Source organism: Metopolophium dirhodum, chromosome 6 (genome assembly GCF_019925205.1).
Source record: "Metopolophium dirhodum isolate CAU chromosome 6, ASM1992520v1, whole genome shotgun sequence".
Taxonomy (NCBI): Eukaryota; Metazoa; Arthropoda; class Insecta; order Hemiptera; family Aphididae; genus Metopolophium; species Metopolophium dirhodum.
Window position 1 is genome coordinate 17,281,557 of NC_083565.1, and position 15,614 is coordinate 17,297,170.

General features: G+C 29.1%; 1 protein-coding gene across 1 annotated transcript; it reads right to left on the reverse strand.

Moving 5' to 3' along the window:
* Nucleotides 1-1,629: 1,629 nt before the first annotated feature.
* Nucleotides 1,630-15,614, reverse strand: LOC132946373 (vigilin-like). The gene is made up of 24 exons (XM_061016351.1): nucleotides 15,448-15,614; nucleotides 13,249-13,555; nucleotides 12,909-13,124; nucleotides 10,970-11,176; nucleotides 10,665-10,880; nucleotides 10,081-10,264; nucleotides 9,888-10,018; nucleotides 9,600-9,768; nucleotides 9,367-9,479; nucleotides 9,115-9,268; nucleotides 8,871-9,049; nucleotides 8,682-8,813; nucleotides 8,470-8,616; nucleotides 6,837-6,992; nucleotides 6,424-6,774; nucleotides 5,543-5,761; nucleotides 5,252-5,470; nucleotides 5,046-5,175; nucleotides 4,752-4,912; nucleotides 4,536-4,664; nucleotides 3,799-3,909; nucleotides 2,855-3,055; nucleotides 2,543-2,773; nucleotides 1,630-2,440 (listed from the first exon to the last, which is right to left on the reverse strand). The coding sequence occupies exons 2-24, from the start codon at nucleotides 13,480-13,482 to the stop codon at nucleotides 2,186-2,188; spliced, it is 4,245 nt and encodes a 1,414-aa protein (XP_060872334.1). The 5' UTR covers nucleotides 13,483-13,555; nucleotides 15,448-15,614; the 3' UTR covers nucleotides 1,630-2,185.

The window sequence follows — 15,614 nt, forward strand, 5'->3', positions numbered from 1 at the left end:
TATCATCAAATATAGTTAGTAATATCAGACAGTCTTCGCTCAGAATCGTTTTTCTTATAGAATGATAATATATCATTGAATTCAAATTTAACACCATCCATTACAGTGATCCACTTGTAACCTACTGTACAGCAGAGCGACACCTACTTGCCCTCCTTTTTTTTAATCTTTTTACCGCGTCCGCGTGTGAAACTTAGTTCAGTTCTTCTCGACGAATTGAATTACCTACTATACAGTGAACACTGAACCGTCAGGACCAAATAATGATAAAAATAAAAATGTATAATATCTAATATAAAATGACTATTTGATTTAAAGAATATGTTTTATTAAAAGGAAAATTATACAATTAATACTGAAAAAGGGATAGTTAAATAGATAGGCCAGACCAGTGGCGTATTTAGGTTTTTGTCTTGGGGGGGGGGGGGGGGGGGGGGAGGAGGAGGATATGTTTTATCCAGTAGCTCCGTCTTTAAAGTTAGAGGCCTTAAGTTAGAACTCTGAAAACTTTTGCATATTATATACAGCCTATGAGGGAGGGGATTGGTCAACTTCCCCCCTCCCCGTAAATACGCCACTGGGATAAACATATTTATGGAGATCTGAGGGAATACTGAGGAAAATAACAAGATGGAGAACAGACGTTGGTCACATAGAATATATGGGATAGGTACATAAGTACAAATTGAATAATAAAAATAAATTGTTATAAATAATAAATTTATTAATATTCAACCCTGAACATTATATTATTATTATACAGTTTTCAAAATACATTACATAATTTGCACTCAAATTAAGGACAGTGGTGGAAAAATAATGTATACAGAATGTAGATAATAAAAATAGTAGATAATTAATATACATATATTATATATATGTAACACATATTATGGTAAAACAAAAAATTGAACTAAAACTGTTAAATTTTATAACTTAGAAAATTAGTTTGAAATGTGGCTGTATTTAATTCAAACGTACATTAATAAATAATTGTAATACGTCAATGGTTTGAGATAAATAAATTATAACCTAAACAAAAAAAGATTTTTTTAAATAAAATTGGTTAAGTCAAGTTTATTTAACAGTATATTATATTATGATATTATATATTTGTTAGAAATTAAATTTTTCACCATATAAGAATCCGATTGTATAAAATAAAACCAAACAATTTATGCTGAACAAACTGAAAAAAAAATACTGATGTTCAAATTATTGTCTATAATTAAGCGATTTAATGCATAATCGGTAACTGTAAATTAAGTAAACATTTATTTGGAAAATAAAATTTAAATAATAATCCTGTGATTAAAATTTAGTTTACGTGTCAATATTTCATTATTTTTTATGTGTACAATTTATTTATTTTGTGCTACTATTTTTATAAACCAGATCCAAAAAGAAATAATAATTGTTGTAACAAAAACATAACATGAACATGGAAATTTGTGTTATTAAAACTTAAATAGGCTAAAATGTTTGTAAAAAACAAATATAAAATTAATAGACAAGTCTGATTATAATTACCTCATAAAGGTAATCATTATTTTGATGTTAATTTTATTCACTATGAAAAAACCCTTTATATTTGGGCCTCTTCGATTTAACAAATACCGTGTCACTATATCTGTTGAAACAGATGAAATATAATTTTTAAATACAATTATTGACGGAATATTTTTCTATTCAGTTTAAAAAAAAATCCAGAAAAATGTTAAAAACAAAGAGAAATAATAACGCTAAAAGCATAACAAAATATGTTAACATTTTTTTAGACTTAACATTACATTATAATGATATAAAAACATTTTATTTAGTATTATAATCTGTTAAAAAAAACATAGCGGACACAAGAAAAAATGAGACCCAAATGGTTACAATCTATAATTTTATACAGCAATTTTTCTTCACAGCCTGGAAAATATAGAATTTTTTTCCACCTAATGTTACAAAAAAAATAAATATATATAAATAAATATATATGTATTTTTTTCTTGTTTTCTATTAAATAACACATTTTTTCTAAACATATTCTATTCTTAAAATATAATTATATTGTAATTTAATTACTCGGGAGAAATTCAGTTTAGTGGCAACCGGACACTATATATATATTTTAATTGAAATCGCAAAAAATATTTAATTATTGGAAACAATAATTTTATAAATCGATTGAAAATATCTAACGACGCCCACTTCCCCAACTTGGAAGGTTGGTCTTATCAGACCCAGCATTATTAGCAGACGTCGCAATACCCGCAAAAGATGGAAAATCTCTGGTACTATTTGTATCTGGATGAGCTTTTTCCCATGGTGCACCATTACCCATAACAAATCCGGCACCTCCTTGCGAGTTATGATTACCATTGGGGACAGATTGGCTCTCAGTTTTTGGTTTCAAGTTTGCTCTTGCTTCATTTTCTACCAAGTCTGTCATCTATAAAACAAATAAAAAAAACAATAAAACATAAATATATTACCAATTTATTTAGTAATCAAGTCCATAGACAATATAAAAATATAAAATAAAAGCAATTACATAGTCTTGTTGAATCATTTCTAAATAATCCATACAATCCAAAACATCATCCTGGGTGGCATCCTCGCGAGCATATACTACTACCAAATCTGGATTAGAACTGTCAGATTTCGAAAATCTTATATCTACATGATATTTATCCATAATTTGTGAAATATTACGTCCTCGAAAACCGATCAATCTTGAATGAATTCTACTGTCGATATAAATTTCTTCCTTGTAAACATTTTTCTAAATATAAAAAAAATGAATTAGTTCACAACAAATTTATGTCACAACCAGTTTTAAATACATAAAAAAAATACAACTTACAAGTTTATCAACCATTTCTTGAATTTCGTCCCTTGCTGATTCAGCACTTTGTTGGTAACCAACAACTGTTACAATGTTTTCATTGATTCCCTCACCTCTTCTGGGTAGATTAACTTGAACACCATATTTGTTACGTAAGTTACGTACAGTGTCTCCTTTTTTACCAATTATCATAGGATGGAATTCTGGTTCAATAGTCATCTAAAATTATAACATTTAACGTCAATATGATTTCTAGCAATTATCACTGAACATAGATATATAATCCATTACAATGACTTTACAGGTAAGTGACAAGAATCAATCATACACCAACATTTAAAATAGACTAAGAATGATTCCCCAAAAATAAGAAAATGTAAAAACCAATGTTTGGTAAAAAACAAATGTTACAAAAATAACATTTTATAACAGCAAAATCAAAATTTCATTGTACTATTAATGTGACGAGTAAAGAAAAGGTACAAATATTGTACCCATATATCTTGATTAAAGACTACTAAGATAATTAACTATACATAATATATTATACTATTAAACTAAATTACTTAAATTCAATATTAGGTACATATGTGATGGACCGTCCTATGTAAATATAAATGCAAAATCGCAATTAACCACCAGTGATGGTTAATCAGTTCTACTTAAACTGTATAAGAATAGACTTGGTGGTGAACAACCAGATGTCATCCACATACTACATTACATGTTACCCGTAAACCATACTGTCTATTACTCAAGTCTCTAACCATTGAATGGCAGATGTAAAAAAGATTTAAAGAATTTTAATTTTGATATCGATTAACCACAGGTTGGAAACCATAAAAAAAAACAAAAACAGTTCTTCATCAATTAATAAACTTAAAACACCCTATCATAACTATTATCAGGCATTTATTTGGATTTTTTATGTACAACCATTATAATTTAAATAATGAAAATACCTGAATTTCATATGAGCGCAACTGTCTATCTTCTTTATCAGCATCATATAACCTCATTTCTTCTTTAATGGCTGCAACTACTTCATCAATATCCTTTTGCACCCCAGTAATCTAAATAACAAAAGGTACAATAATATTATTCCATAATAGTTGTGTTACTTTAGCGTTTAATATGACGTTTGACGCCGTGGAAGAGAATAATAATAATTTTTAACGCATACACTATCATTCGAACGAGGAAACGAGCCCCGTACTGCCGACGTATCATCCACGTGACACGTATTGCATTGAGGCAACAACTATGGTTGCCTTTTGAAAGTGGAAACAATACAATTTTAGAAAAAGGTCTTTGTAATGCAAGACTAGAGCTCATCCTGATTCAGAATATACCAAGTTTATTCTTATCGAGAAATCACGCGGACAAATAGACAAGTTGAATAAAAATCTTTAAAAATAACCCATTATTGATTTTTTGTGAGTCGTATCTAATTTTAATCCATCACCTAATTAGAAGGTACTTAGGTATCTAGATTAGATTACATAAATATTTTGAATTCTTGAAACAATGAACAAATTTCTAAAAGCCTGGTCTTTTAGACCGTGAAATGTGTGCTCTAGAGTTAGTTTTTAATTTTGATGACCATAGAAAGTATACATTTTATTTTGCCATGTGTTAATAATTAAATGATAAATATATATTTATTAATGACATTATTATAAATTATTTACATTATTACCTTTATAATATCAGCATTTTGTTCTTGGTTTGGAACTTTAATCTGGACATTATAATCATCACTAAGCTTACGGATTGTGGCACCCTTAGAACCAATCAATGATCTATGATATTCTGATGGTACATTTAACTAAAAAACATATTTGAAAAATGAAAAATTGAATAGAACTTTATGGTAATGAATATAGCTTATCATTTTTCAATAATAATAACTTACGTCAATAGTTTTTGGTATATTATCAATTAATATTTGTTTAGCACTTTCACAATTTTCAGGTTTTCCAAAGATTGTAACTATGTCATTGATACTAGGAGCACGATTTTCATCAGTATCTTCTACAACATTAACATCCTCTTGTTCGCGATTAAACTGATCTTCTATTTATTAAGAAATTACATTCATTAAATAAAATATAAGTTTAACTGGTATAAAAGGTATTGGCATTAACATATAGTTTTATTAATATTTATTATGAAATATAATATGTATATATATATTTAATATAATTACCTGGAGGTCTTTCAGGGAACTTAATCCAAACATCTAAATCTCGTCTCATGCCTTCCAATAAATCTCGATTCCTCATTAAAACTCTATGCATCCTTTGAGGTATGATAACTTCAACAGTGATACGTTGTTCCTAAAAGTAAAAAAAAAAATGTTTTAACCAATGAACAAAAACAAACAATACCTAAACGGTTAAACAATTCAATTACCAAGTCAATGACAATATTATTGATTTTATTTTTGACTTTTTCAACAAAATCTTTATGACCTTTGATCAAAACTTCACTAGAATTTGAATTAACTTGTGGGAATGTTACAGTAACTCCATTATATTCTGCACTAATTTGATTAATAACTTCAGCACGGCGAGCAACAAAATGTCGGTGATGTTTGGGAGGAACACTCATAGTAATCTCAATAATATTTTCCTAAAAATGTAAAGATTGTTTATTAAACTTTATAATTGATACAAGTGTTATATTCATTTTAGTAATGCTTACCAAATCCTTAACAATTTCTTCAATTTTACGCTTTGCTTCTTCGGCATTAGTTTTGTCACCCTTGATTATAACAACATCATCATTAGAAGCTAATTTAGGGAATGTTATAGATACTCCATTACAATCATCAATGATTCTATTAATAATTTCACCACGCCTTGCAACAAAGTGACGATGATACTTAGGATCAACATTAACTTCAACTTGAATGGTATTTTCCTAAATAAAATAATACATAGTTACAATTCATTTTAGAATAGTAATATATAAAATTGTTATTAGTAAATTTAAATTAATGCTGTTGAAAGTGGGTCGTCTCTTATTGCATAATTTAGACCAATAAGTAGAAAAAAAATGTACTTCAATTTTGAATTCCTTATTTTCTTTACTAGGTTATGTAACATCGATTATGGATAATTTTTTTTTTTTAGTAATACTAAAATAAAGATGAAATTTTAATAAAATAGAAAATTAATTTCGTACTGCTAATTATTAATAAAGCAATATAAAAAATTCGAAAAAAACAATTTTTTATATAACCTAGAAGAGAATTAGGAATTCAAATATCTTTTCAAAATTAAAATCGGGATTTTAGTACTGGGTGCAGTTTGATCAAAAAATATAGTGACATATGACTGCGCGTATGTATGTTATGGATTACCAAGAATCTTAGCCGAAGTTTATATTTAATTACATGAAGTGTTCGAGGAAGTCACAAAACTGTGACAAAGATCAGTCACTACACACAGTCACAATGTATATGGAATATTGCCTAAATCAGACATCTTAAAAATAGTTTGCTTTCAATAGCCTTAACAGCGAAAATAATTTTAATTATCCAGTAACTTAATTAGGGAAATTAATATAAATAATATACATACCAAAACTTTAGCATGGTCTAAAAGTCTCTGCTTTGCAATAGCAACATTTGCTTTGCTACCTTTAAGTACAACTTTGTCTCCACCTCCAGGTTTGGGGAATGATATTTTTACACCACCACATTCTTCTTCCAACTTATGTAAAAATTCTCCACGTTTAGCCACAAAACTTTTATGATACTTTTCATTTATTTCTACACGGTCTTCAATAACATTACTGATATCAGTTATCATAGCCTCAAATTCTAATTTTGCCTTGTCTACATTTTCTTTTTTACCAACAATAGTTATATTTTCATTAACTGAATCAGTTTCTGGTGGGAATATTATTCTTGTATTTGTTAAATCTCGAATCTGTAAACAAATACACAGTAATGAAAATAAACAAATATAAATAAATATGATTGACAACATACTCTTTTAACGTTAGCACGTTTTTTTCCAATCAAATATTTATGAAATTCTGGCTTCACTTTTAGATCAATAACTGAATTATGAACTTCGTCTACCATTGTCTGAATTTGTGTGATAGCACTGTCTACATCATCTTCTGGTCCTTTGATAACTATAGTCTATAAATTGAATTCAATAATTTAAATTAATTTTTTAAGTATTGCATTTAAGTGCCACTGTTTATTAAATATAATGGTGTATGCGTTTTAAAAAGTTTGAGCAGTAAAAACAAAGTAATATTAAAATATTAAAACTTTAAATTATTAAGCTTAAATCATATAAACAGAAATATAAATCTATAAATTAATTATTTGTACTACCAATTTTTCATTGATGCTGTAATGTTGTATGATAAAAATAAGTTAGTAGGCTAATAAATGAAAAATAGTGTAGGACAAGATATTATTATTATTCTGATAGCAGATTGAAGGTTTAATGGTTAAGCTTGAAGTATATTAAATTATATTTTAGGAAGTTTCAAATATGTTAACATAACCCGGTTTATCCATAGACAACATGTAATTTATACAACAAGCACTTAATCAAACTTATTTAACTCTTATTTATCATATAAAATATTTACTTGGATGTAAAGTAAATTTAAGAATTTTGGTTAAATTGAATGAAACTATATTAACAATTACTCAAACTATACTCTATTCAAAATAAGAATGGTAGTGGACAGCTAGCTTGTGTGCAGGGCGTGGCTTTGTTCTAAAGCACTGGTCCAATTGGTGGAGAAAGCATCTAATTACCATTCTTATTTTGAATAGAGTATACAAGTAATATGTATTTTATCTATACTACAAAAAAGTACAATAAGCATAATGTATGTTTTTAAATTAAGTGCAATAGCTTGAATGTCTTGAGAGAAGAAACCGTCCAGTGAAGATACTTCGACTTGAATTTACAATTATTTAGGTGTATTCATTATGTTTACTTTATAAGGTCACGGGGCCATTGTCGTTTAAGTCTTCTGGTAGGATTTCCTGGGATGGAGATGGATAATAGCTTTTTTATATGTGGATTAGAGTGATTTTGAAGACGATTCCTAAATTTTGAGTAGTATAGCTTGGCTGTATCAGTGACTTTAGGAATGTGAAGATCTGTATGAAGTGTGTGGTTTGAAATATAAGGAGGAGCATTGGTTATGAGTCGGAGGATTTTTGATTGAAACACTTGTATTTTTTTTGTATTTGATATTTTTGCCGTGCCCCAGAGCTGTATACCGTAGAGCCAGATAGGCTTAAGAAAATTATATATATGAATTTTGGTTTTGAGGGATAATTTTGAGAATTTACCAAGAATAGGTCTGAGAGAGTAGAGTCGTTGATTTAATTTCAATTTTGTTATGTGTATGTGTTTAGCCCATGTTAGACGTTTGTCGAAGGTTAGACCTAGATATTTGGCTGTGTCGGAGTTTGGTATTGGTTTGCCGTTTATATGTACCGGAAGAGGTTATCTGTGGCGAAGAGCAAAGGTGGTGTGTACAGATTTGTTTTCATTAATTTTGACGCGCCAGAGGGAGTACCAGTGTGATAATTGATCTTATTAAATTTAAATAGTGCATTAAGTAAAATATATTATGATACTTACATTATCACCTTTAACAGCTGGTAACTTTAATGACACATTACCACCACAATCTTCTTTGATAGATTGGATAAACTTGTTCCCAAGATTTACAATAACATTGCGTACTTTAACATTTCCTAAGACTATTTCTTTTGTGACAATATCTCCCTAAAAAAATTGAATTTATTATATTAACCTTAAATTGAAATACAATTATTTTAAAATATACCAACCATTTCATTTTGTATTTTCTTTATCATATCGCAAGCAATTAAAACCTTTTCTTTATTACCCATAACTTTGATGGTGTCACTATCTTCACCTTCACGAGGTAAATCAATTCTAGTATCAGTTTCTTCCCTAATCTAAAAAAAAAAAGATTTTAATACATTTAACATTAAGTAAAAATAATTGAGTAAAACCTTTTTAATATTAGCTCCTCCTTTTCCCACAACAAGCTTATGGAATTGTTTAAAAACGGGAATTTCTAATACATAATTGGCTTCATCTAATTCTTTTGCTAATTTAGCTAAAGACTTAAATGCTTTATTAACATCATCATTTAAACCACGTATTTTGACTAAATTGCTTCTAGCTTCAACTAAAATAGAATTATCAAAAATTATATTATTAAAAATGTAATAATGAAAAGTAACCATTTTTTACCCGAACTAGGAAATGTAATTTGAACGTTGAAAGCTTCCTGAAGTTCTCTGACTTTTTCGCCTTTAACTCCAATTATTGCACGGTGGTGACGTTGGTCAATTGATATTTCTTTTTCGACTTCATTCTCCAACTTATAAATCATTTCTTCCAATTCCTATTAAAATGTATTTATTTACAAATTATAGCCATAACAAACAAATTGAATAAAATAGCAAAACAAATTAATTAATAATATGCTTAAATATATCTTACACTTTTAGCTAACTCTACTCCATCTTTTCGTCCTTCGATCCGAATAATGTTAGAGTTATTATCAGACTCAGAAATATTGATTATAACACCAGTATCATTCTTAACGCGATTAACTAAATAAAGAAATATTTAATTACCAATAATTTATTTATGTTCAGTCATATAGATATGTATTATGAAATGCAGTGTTTTTAAAAAAAAACTTTTCTTCACAACTTAAAATATTAACTTACTATTGCTTCCATTTTTCCCAATTATATGTTTGAAAAACTTTGGGTCAACTACAAGTTCTGTAGAAACATAGCACTCAATAGCTTTTTTTAATGAATCGATTACCTTAGGAATCATATTTGTTGGTCCTTCCACAATTATCTTATTATCATCAGAAAATTCAACGTGTACCTAAAAATGTAATAATATGAAATAAATTATTAAAATATAATAATTTTAACTAATAAATAACACTAAGGTATTATTATGGAAATACATTAAACATAATAATAAAATAATTGAATAAGCACCTTTTCATTATCTTCTATTAACTCTCGTAAATTGGAACCGTTTTTTCCAATCAAAAACCTGTGCATCCACCCAGGACACTCAATTGTTTCAGCAGTCATACTGTTAGCTTTTTCATACAACTTTGTTAATCCTAAAATTAAAATATATTTATAATATTTTAAGTACACCAAACATATTAAAAAGAAAATTTACCAGTGCCTAAATCCTTATATAACCCTCTTAATGTAACTGTTTCTTTGTCTGAATCTTGTTGAGGCATTTCCACACTAACATTAGTTTCCAATAATATATCTTGAATACCATTTCCTTTTTGAGCCATTAAATATTTATGTTTCTGTTTTGGTATCTCAACAAACACTGTTGCTGATTCTTTTTCCTACAGTAAATAAATTAATAATAATGTTGTTATTATTTAAAATTGATTAAATTTTCGTTTTATGAAAGCAGATAGTAAAGATTTTCTAAATTGTTCTTGAAGTATTAAGGATTTTATACCTTACTTAGTCTTGACCAATATTATCATAGCTTAAATATAGAGTTATTGCATATATCCTATACTGTTATCAAACAAAAATAAAATGGCAGCGTAAGGGTACAGTCCATATCTTAGTATATAATATCATGGTATAGCCAGTATAGGCCGTCTCCTTACGCTGCTATTTTAAAACGTGATAAAATTATGTAGTGGGGGGTACTATTGCAATAACCTTGTACATTTAAACGATGAATATTATAATGAAAATGTATAAGACTATAACTGAATTCTTATTACTTACCATTTTTGTATAAACCTGTTTTATCTTCTCAATAGCTGATTGAACTCCTTCTTTATCTCCAGCAATTGTAATTTCATCTCTGTTAACAGATGGCGGAGGAACATGGATTTTAACACCAGTTTCTTTCATTAAACTATTGAGTTTTTCATTATGACCACCAGTAATGAAAGGATGGAAAATTTTTGGGATTTCAATCCTTTCAAATGCTTTTTTAGACTGTTAAAAATTATATTTCATTAGTAAAATAATAAAATTAATACCTAATAAATTACTATGTATTTATTAATGCAATAAGAATCACTTACCAACTCATCTGAAATCATGCGAATTTCCTGAACAGCTTTCTCGACTGCATCTCTAGTTCCAGTAACATTGATAATATCTGAAGTATCTTGAATGCTTGGCATTTGAATACGCGCACCAGTGCGTTGTTCAATTTCCTTACGACGAGTTCCTTGTTTTCCCATAACTTGACAATGATGTTCCTTTGGAACAGGAACTGCACTAGTAGCCTAAAATATTATGGTATTTAAAAACTAATTTGATGACTTATTTTTTAGAATTAAATTTTAAAAAAATGTTTATTTTCATTAAAACACTACACAAACAATTACAAATTATGAATTATTCAACTAAACTATAAATTAGTCCTAAGAAAAAGGTCTCCAAAAAATGGCCATTATTTAAATGTCCTATTTTTTTTTTTTTTTTTTTTTAGTATATTCTCATTATAATACATAAATAGTAAAAAGGTTGGTAAGTGGATGTCGCTCTGATGTACAGTAGGTTACAAGTGGATCACTGTAATGGATGGTGTTAAATTTATAAGAAAATTGTATAAGAAAAAACGATTCTGAGCGAAAACGGTCAGTCAGCCTATAATAATATTACCAGGTATATTTGATGATATTATTATAAATAAAGTAATTTATACATAACCTATTTACGTGGAATCTTGTTTTAAATTTTCAATCCTTAACTACAAAAGTTGAACATTTTATAAATTTTTAACTACAAAATAATTATTAAATTATAAATTTGATACATTTTGTCAAAATTTGAACTTTAAATGCTTATAAAAAAAAATTGTGCCTATGTATTTTTAATATTTTTCAACTGCTATTGTAAAAATATATCAGGAGCCTGGCATTAAATGTTCACACTTATTTACCCAACAAATAAAATGTTATTGATATTTATAGGAAAAAAAACAAAAAAAATTAAAAATTGATGATGTCCATAAGCAGCTCAAAAAAAGTCAAAATATTTTTAAAATTTTATGGTGTATAGCTAATGAAAATATAAACATTCAGTAAAATTTTCATGTACCTATGGTTATTCGTTTTTTAATAATAATAAAATAACAAAACTACATGAGAAATCAAGTGAATATCCAATATTGTGAAAATATGAACTTCAAACGCTTGTAAAAATTTGACTTTCTTATTGGCATTTTTTTTTTGATAAAGATAGATAATCTTATAAGGAATCTTGTATTATAATTTATATTAAATTTTAGATAGAGTAAAATTTTTATGAATTCTTAACTTAAAATAATTTGGTAATTTTCGTGATTTTATTCATATTTTGAAAATTTTTGAACTTTAAATGCTTATATAAAAAACTGACTAAGGATTTTTAATATTTTTCAAATGTCATTGAACAATATAGTAGAAGCCTTGTATTAAATTTTCAAACTTTTTTACCGAACAAATAAGGTTTTATTGATATCCTTAGATAAAGACTAATAAAATTGGAAACTGAAAATATTCCTAATCAGTTCAAAACAAATCAAAATATTTTGAAAATTGTATCGTGTATAGAAAATGCTAATATAAATGACCAGTGAAAATTTCATGTGTATGTTCATTTGTTTTAGAGTTATACCAAAAACCAAAATCGATTTTGTGAAAAACAGATTTTACATAAAAATTCCCGTTTTTCCCAGCGTTTTAGAAAATCATTTGAAATTTTAACCTCCCCAATGCACTAACGATATTCACTTTCCCATCGAACAAGATACTGAAGTTGAAAATCCAATCATTATTTTGATTACTTATCGTGTACACACAAAAATAAAAAAATAAAAAAACCTACATCATTGTAAAATCAATACATTCGTATTTACAATCGTAAGGTAAAAATAATTTAATAGTTATATAATAATTCTGTTAAATTTGACTTATGTTTGCAAAAAGTAATGATCATTGAGAAGCAGAATAATATTTAGAAACAAAACTTTACTTGAGTTTGAAAGCTTGCAATAATTCTGCGTTTAGCTTCAATGACATGATCCTCTTTACCCCTTACAAGAAAAGTCAAGTTCATATTCTTTGATGTAGAAATTTCAATCTCAGCTCCAGTTTCTCTTGTAATTTGGCTACAAATACGTTTAGATTCACCTTCTCCAAATTTTTCACTATTATCTGATTTACGGTCTTGAACAGAAATAGTGAACACCTAAAATAATTTATGAAATAAAGAAGTTGTAACATTAATTCACCTTTTAAAAGTGTTTACTAATTATTTACAATTTTAAAAATATCATTGTACTGTTAATAATAAAAGAAATATAAAATTTTACATTATTGACAGTTGATGTCCGAACTTTGTTCCATCCTTTAGGTGGTACATTTGAAGATGCACATTGACCATTGATTCCAATATTCTTGGGTACCAATGTTTTTGAGTCAGGTAAAGCTGGAAACACAAGGTCATAGCTGTTACCATTGTTGCCTCCATCTTCTTGACCAGTGTTGTTAGACACCGCGCGTTCACTCTTCAACTTAGGGATATCTTGCTGTTGCAACTCCAACATGATGGCTGTAGCTTCCTTACCAAATGTTTAGTCCAAATAAAACGAGTACCAAAGGTCTCTCCTTATTGAAACACTAAAATTAAATTTAAATTTATGTTAAAAATGATTATGTAGGCACCTATTATTAGGAATAAAGTAACAGTATATTATGTATTACCTATATTATAGTATTAGCAACTAAATTAATTAATTGATACAATATTAATAGTAAACATGATAAGTGGGGTAGCCATGGGGGTTTTAGGTGTTTAACCCCTCCCCATTGCCTTTTCACCCCTAATAAATGTCTTATTGATATGCAAAAACTGTAATAAAATTGGTTTAATTTATACTTAGCCCCCTCCCTTCCTCATAATCGTTGCTACGCCACTCGATATGATAAGTTGTTTAACATTTCAATTAATAAAACAATAAATTCTATTTTCTAATAAAAAACAAGATAATACTTGGACAAAATTTTAGTTGAAATGTTTAAGATTACTTATTGGTGTAGAATACAGCCGATATGCAAATATTTTGAGAAAATTAATTTATATTTAATGCATTAAAAATACAAAAGATTTGAGAAAATATATTTCTAATATAAAAAATAATACAGTATGTAATGCGTATGGAAAAATAGTATAGTTAATGATAATAGTTATTAATAACATGTGATGCAATTACATTAGTCCAAAACTCCAAGATTAGGTTGTTATAATTTAAATTTAAGAAGGTAAGTGTTATATTATTGCCATGACAATTGACTTGAAACACCTAAAAAGATTAATACAGCTAATAATGTAATATAAAGGCAAATCAATTTTTAGTATTACCTATTATATTAAATAACTACTAAGAATTTTAAATTTTAACCTCTCAGAAGTACCAACTAGATACAATTTTCTACCAGAAAACCTCCCTTAAAGTTTATGATCAGAGCATATTTTCTATTAGAAAAGTGATTTTGTTAAACGGATTTTATTTTGGGTATTTACTATGACAACCAAGTTAAATATTAGTCAAAGATTAACCTGTTTTGGGTGTAGGGATTGTTGTTGTTAAATGTAACCAGTAGGCTTAAATATTTCCTCAAGGCCTTCGAGTCAGTACCTACTTTTAGTTAAAAATTCCAATTATATAAAATATAACCTAATCAATGAAAAAATCAACCGTAAATGGAATAATTTAAAATGCTGCATCAGTAAAATGATTGATAGAACTTGGCTACCCATACTATATTAATACATGAATCTATATGAAAAATAAATGAACAAACATATATATACGAGTCAGCAGTCAGCAGAAGAGTACAGAAACCCACCAGATGTCTATAGAAAATAAATGTTCGAATGCATCCAACGTGACAAAGTCTATACCCACAATAGTCTCTGCCCCGGGTACCTCTACCAATAAAGACTAAGGACTACAACTACTAATCCTGTGTCACCGTCATAAACGGTTAAGATAGAAAAATTGTCCATTATCGTCATTTTTGTTACGGGACGCGACGGAGACGGGACCGTACGACGTGTGCTGGCCCAGAATTTTGGGGCGAGCGCTATTCGGGGCAATCGTGAAACCCTGGGTGGGGTAATGGGGCACTGACCAGAGCCCGGCCCGCCGTGGTTGTGGTGGCGTGACTGGGCTCTTTGACGCGCTGGGGTGAGAGGTCGACGGCGGGTGGGCCCAGGGGCCGACGGCGCCACGGGGGCCCACCGTTGACGAGGTGTGCGTGGCATAGGACAAGAATGGACCCGGTGATCATGGGCCCAGCCGCCCAGGTATAAAAAGGCCCGATCCACGGGGAGTCGACGTGTCATCCCACCGAGCTCGGCGTACGTGTGCGTACGTGTGCGCGTGAGAGCTCGCGCGCCGCACCACGCATAACCCCAGACCGATCGCATTGCCATGAGGTTTAACGACCGTCGGGGGGCCGCGCCGGACGGGGCGGTGGGCGCCATCGGTAAACGCAAAAACACTTACTGTAATCACGTTGTGTGTCTGCCGCGAGAACGAGACGGTGTGTGTGGAGTAGGTATTGGCGAGACGCGTGTGCACGATAGAAACGAGCGAACGACAATTCGATGCAAAAACCGAAACGATTTTAACACTGCAAAGTAACCAGCCGCCGCACCGCTATCAAACCATTA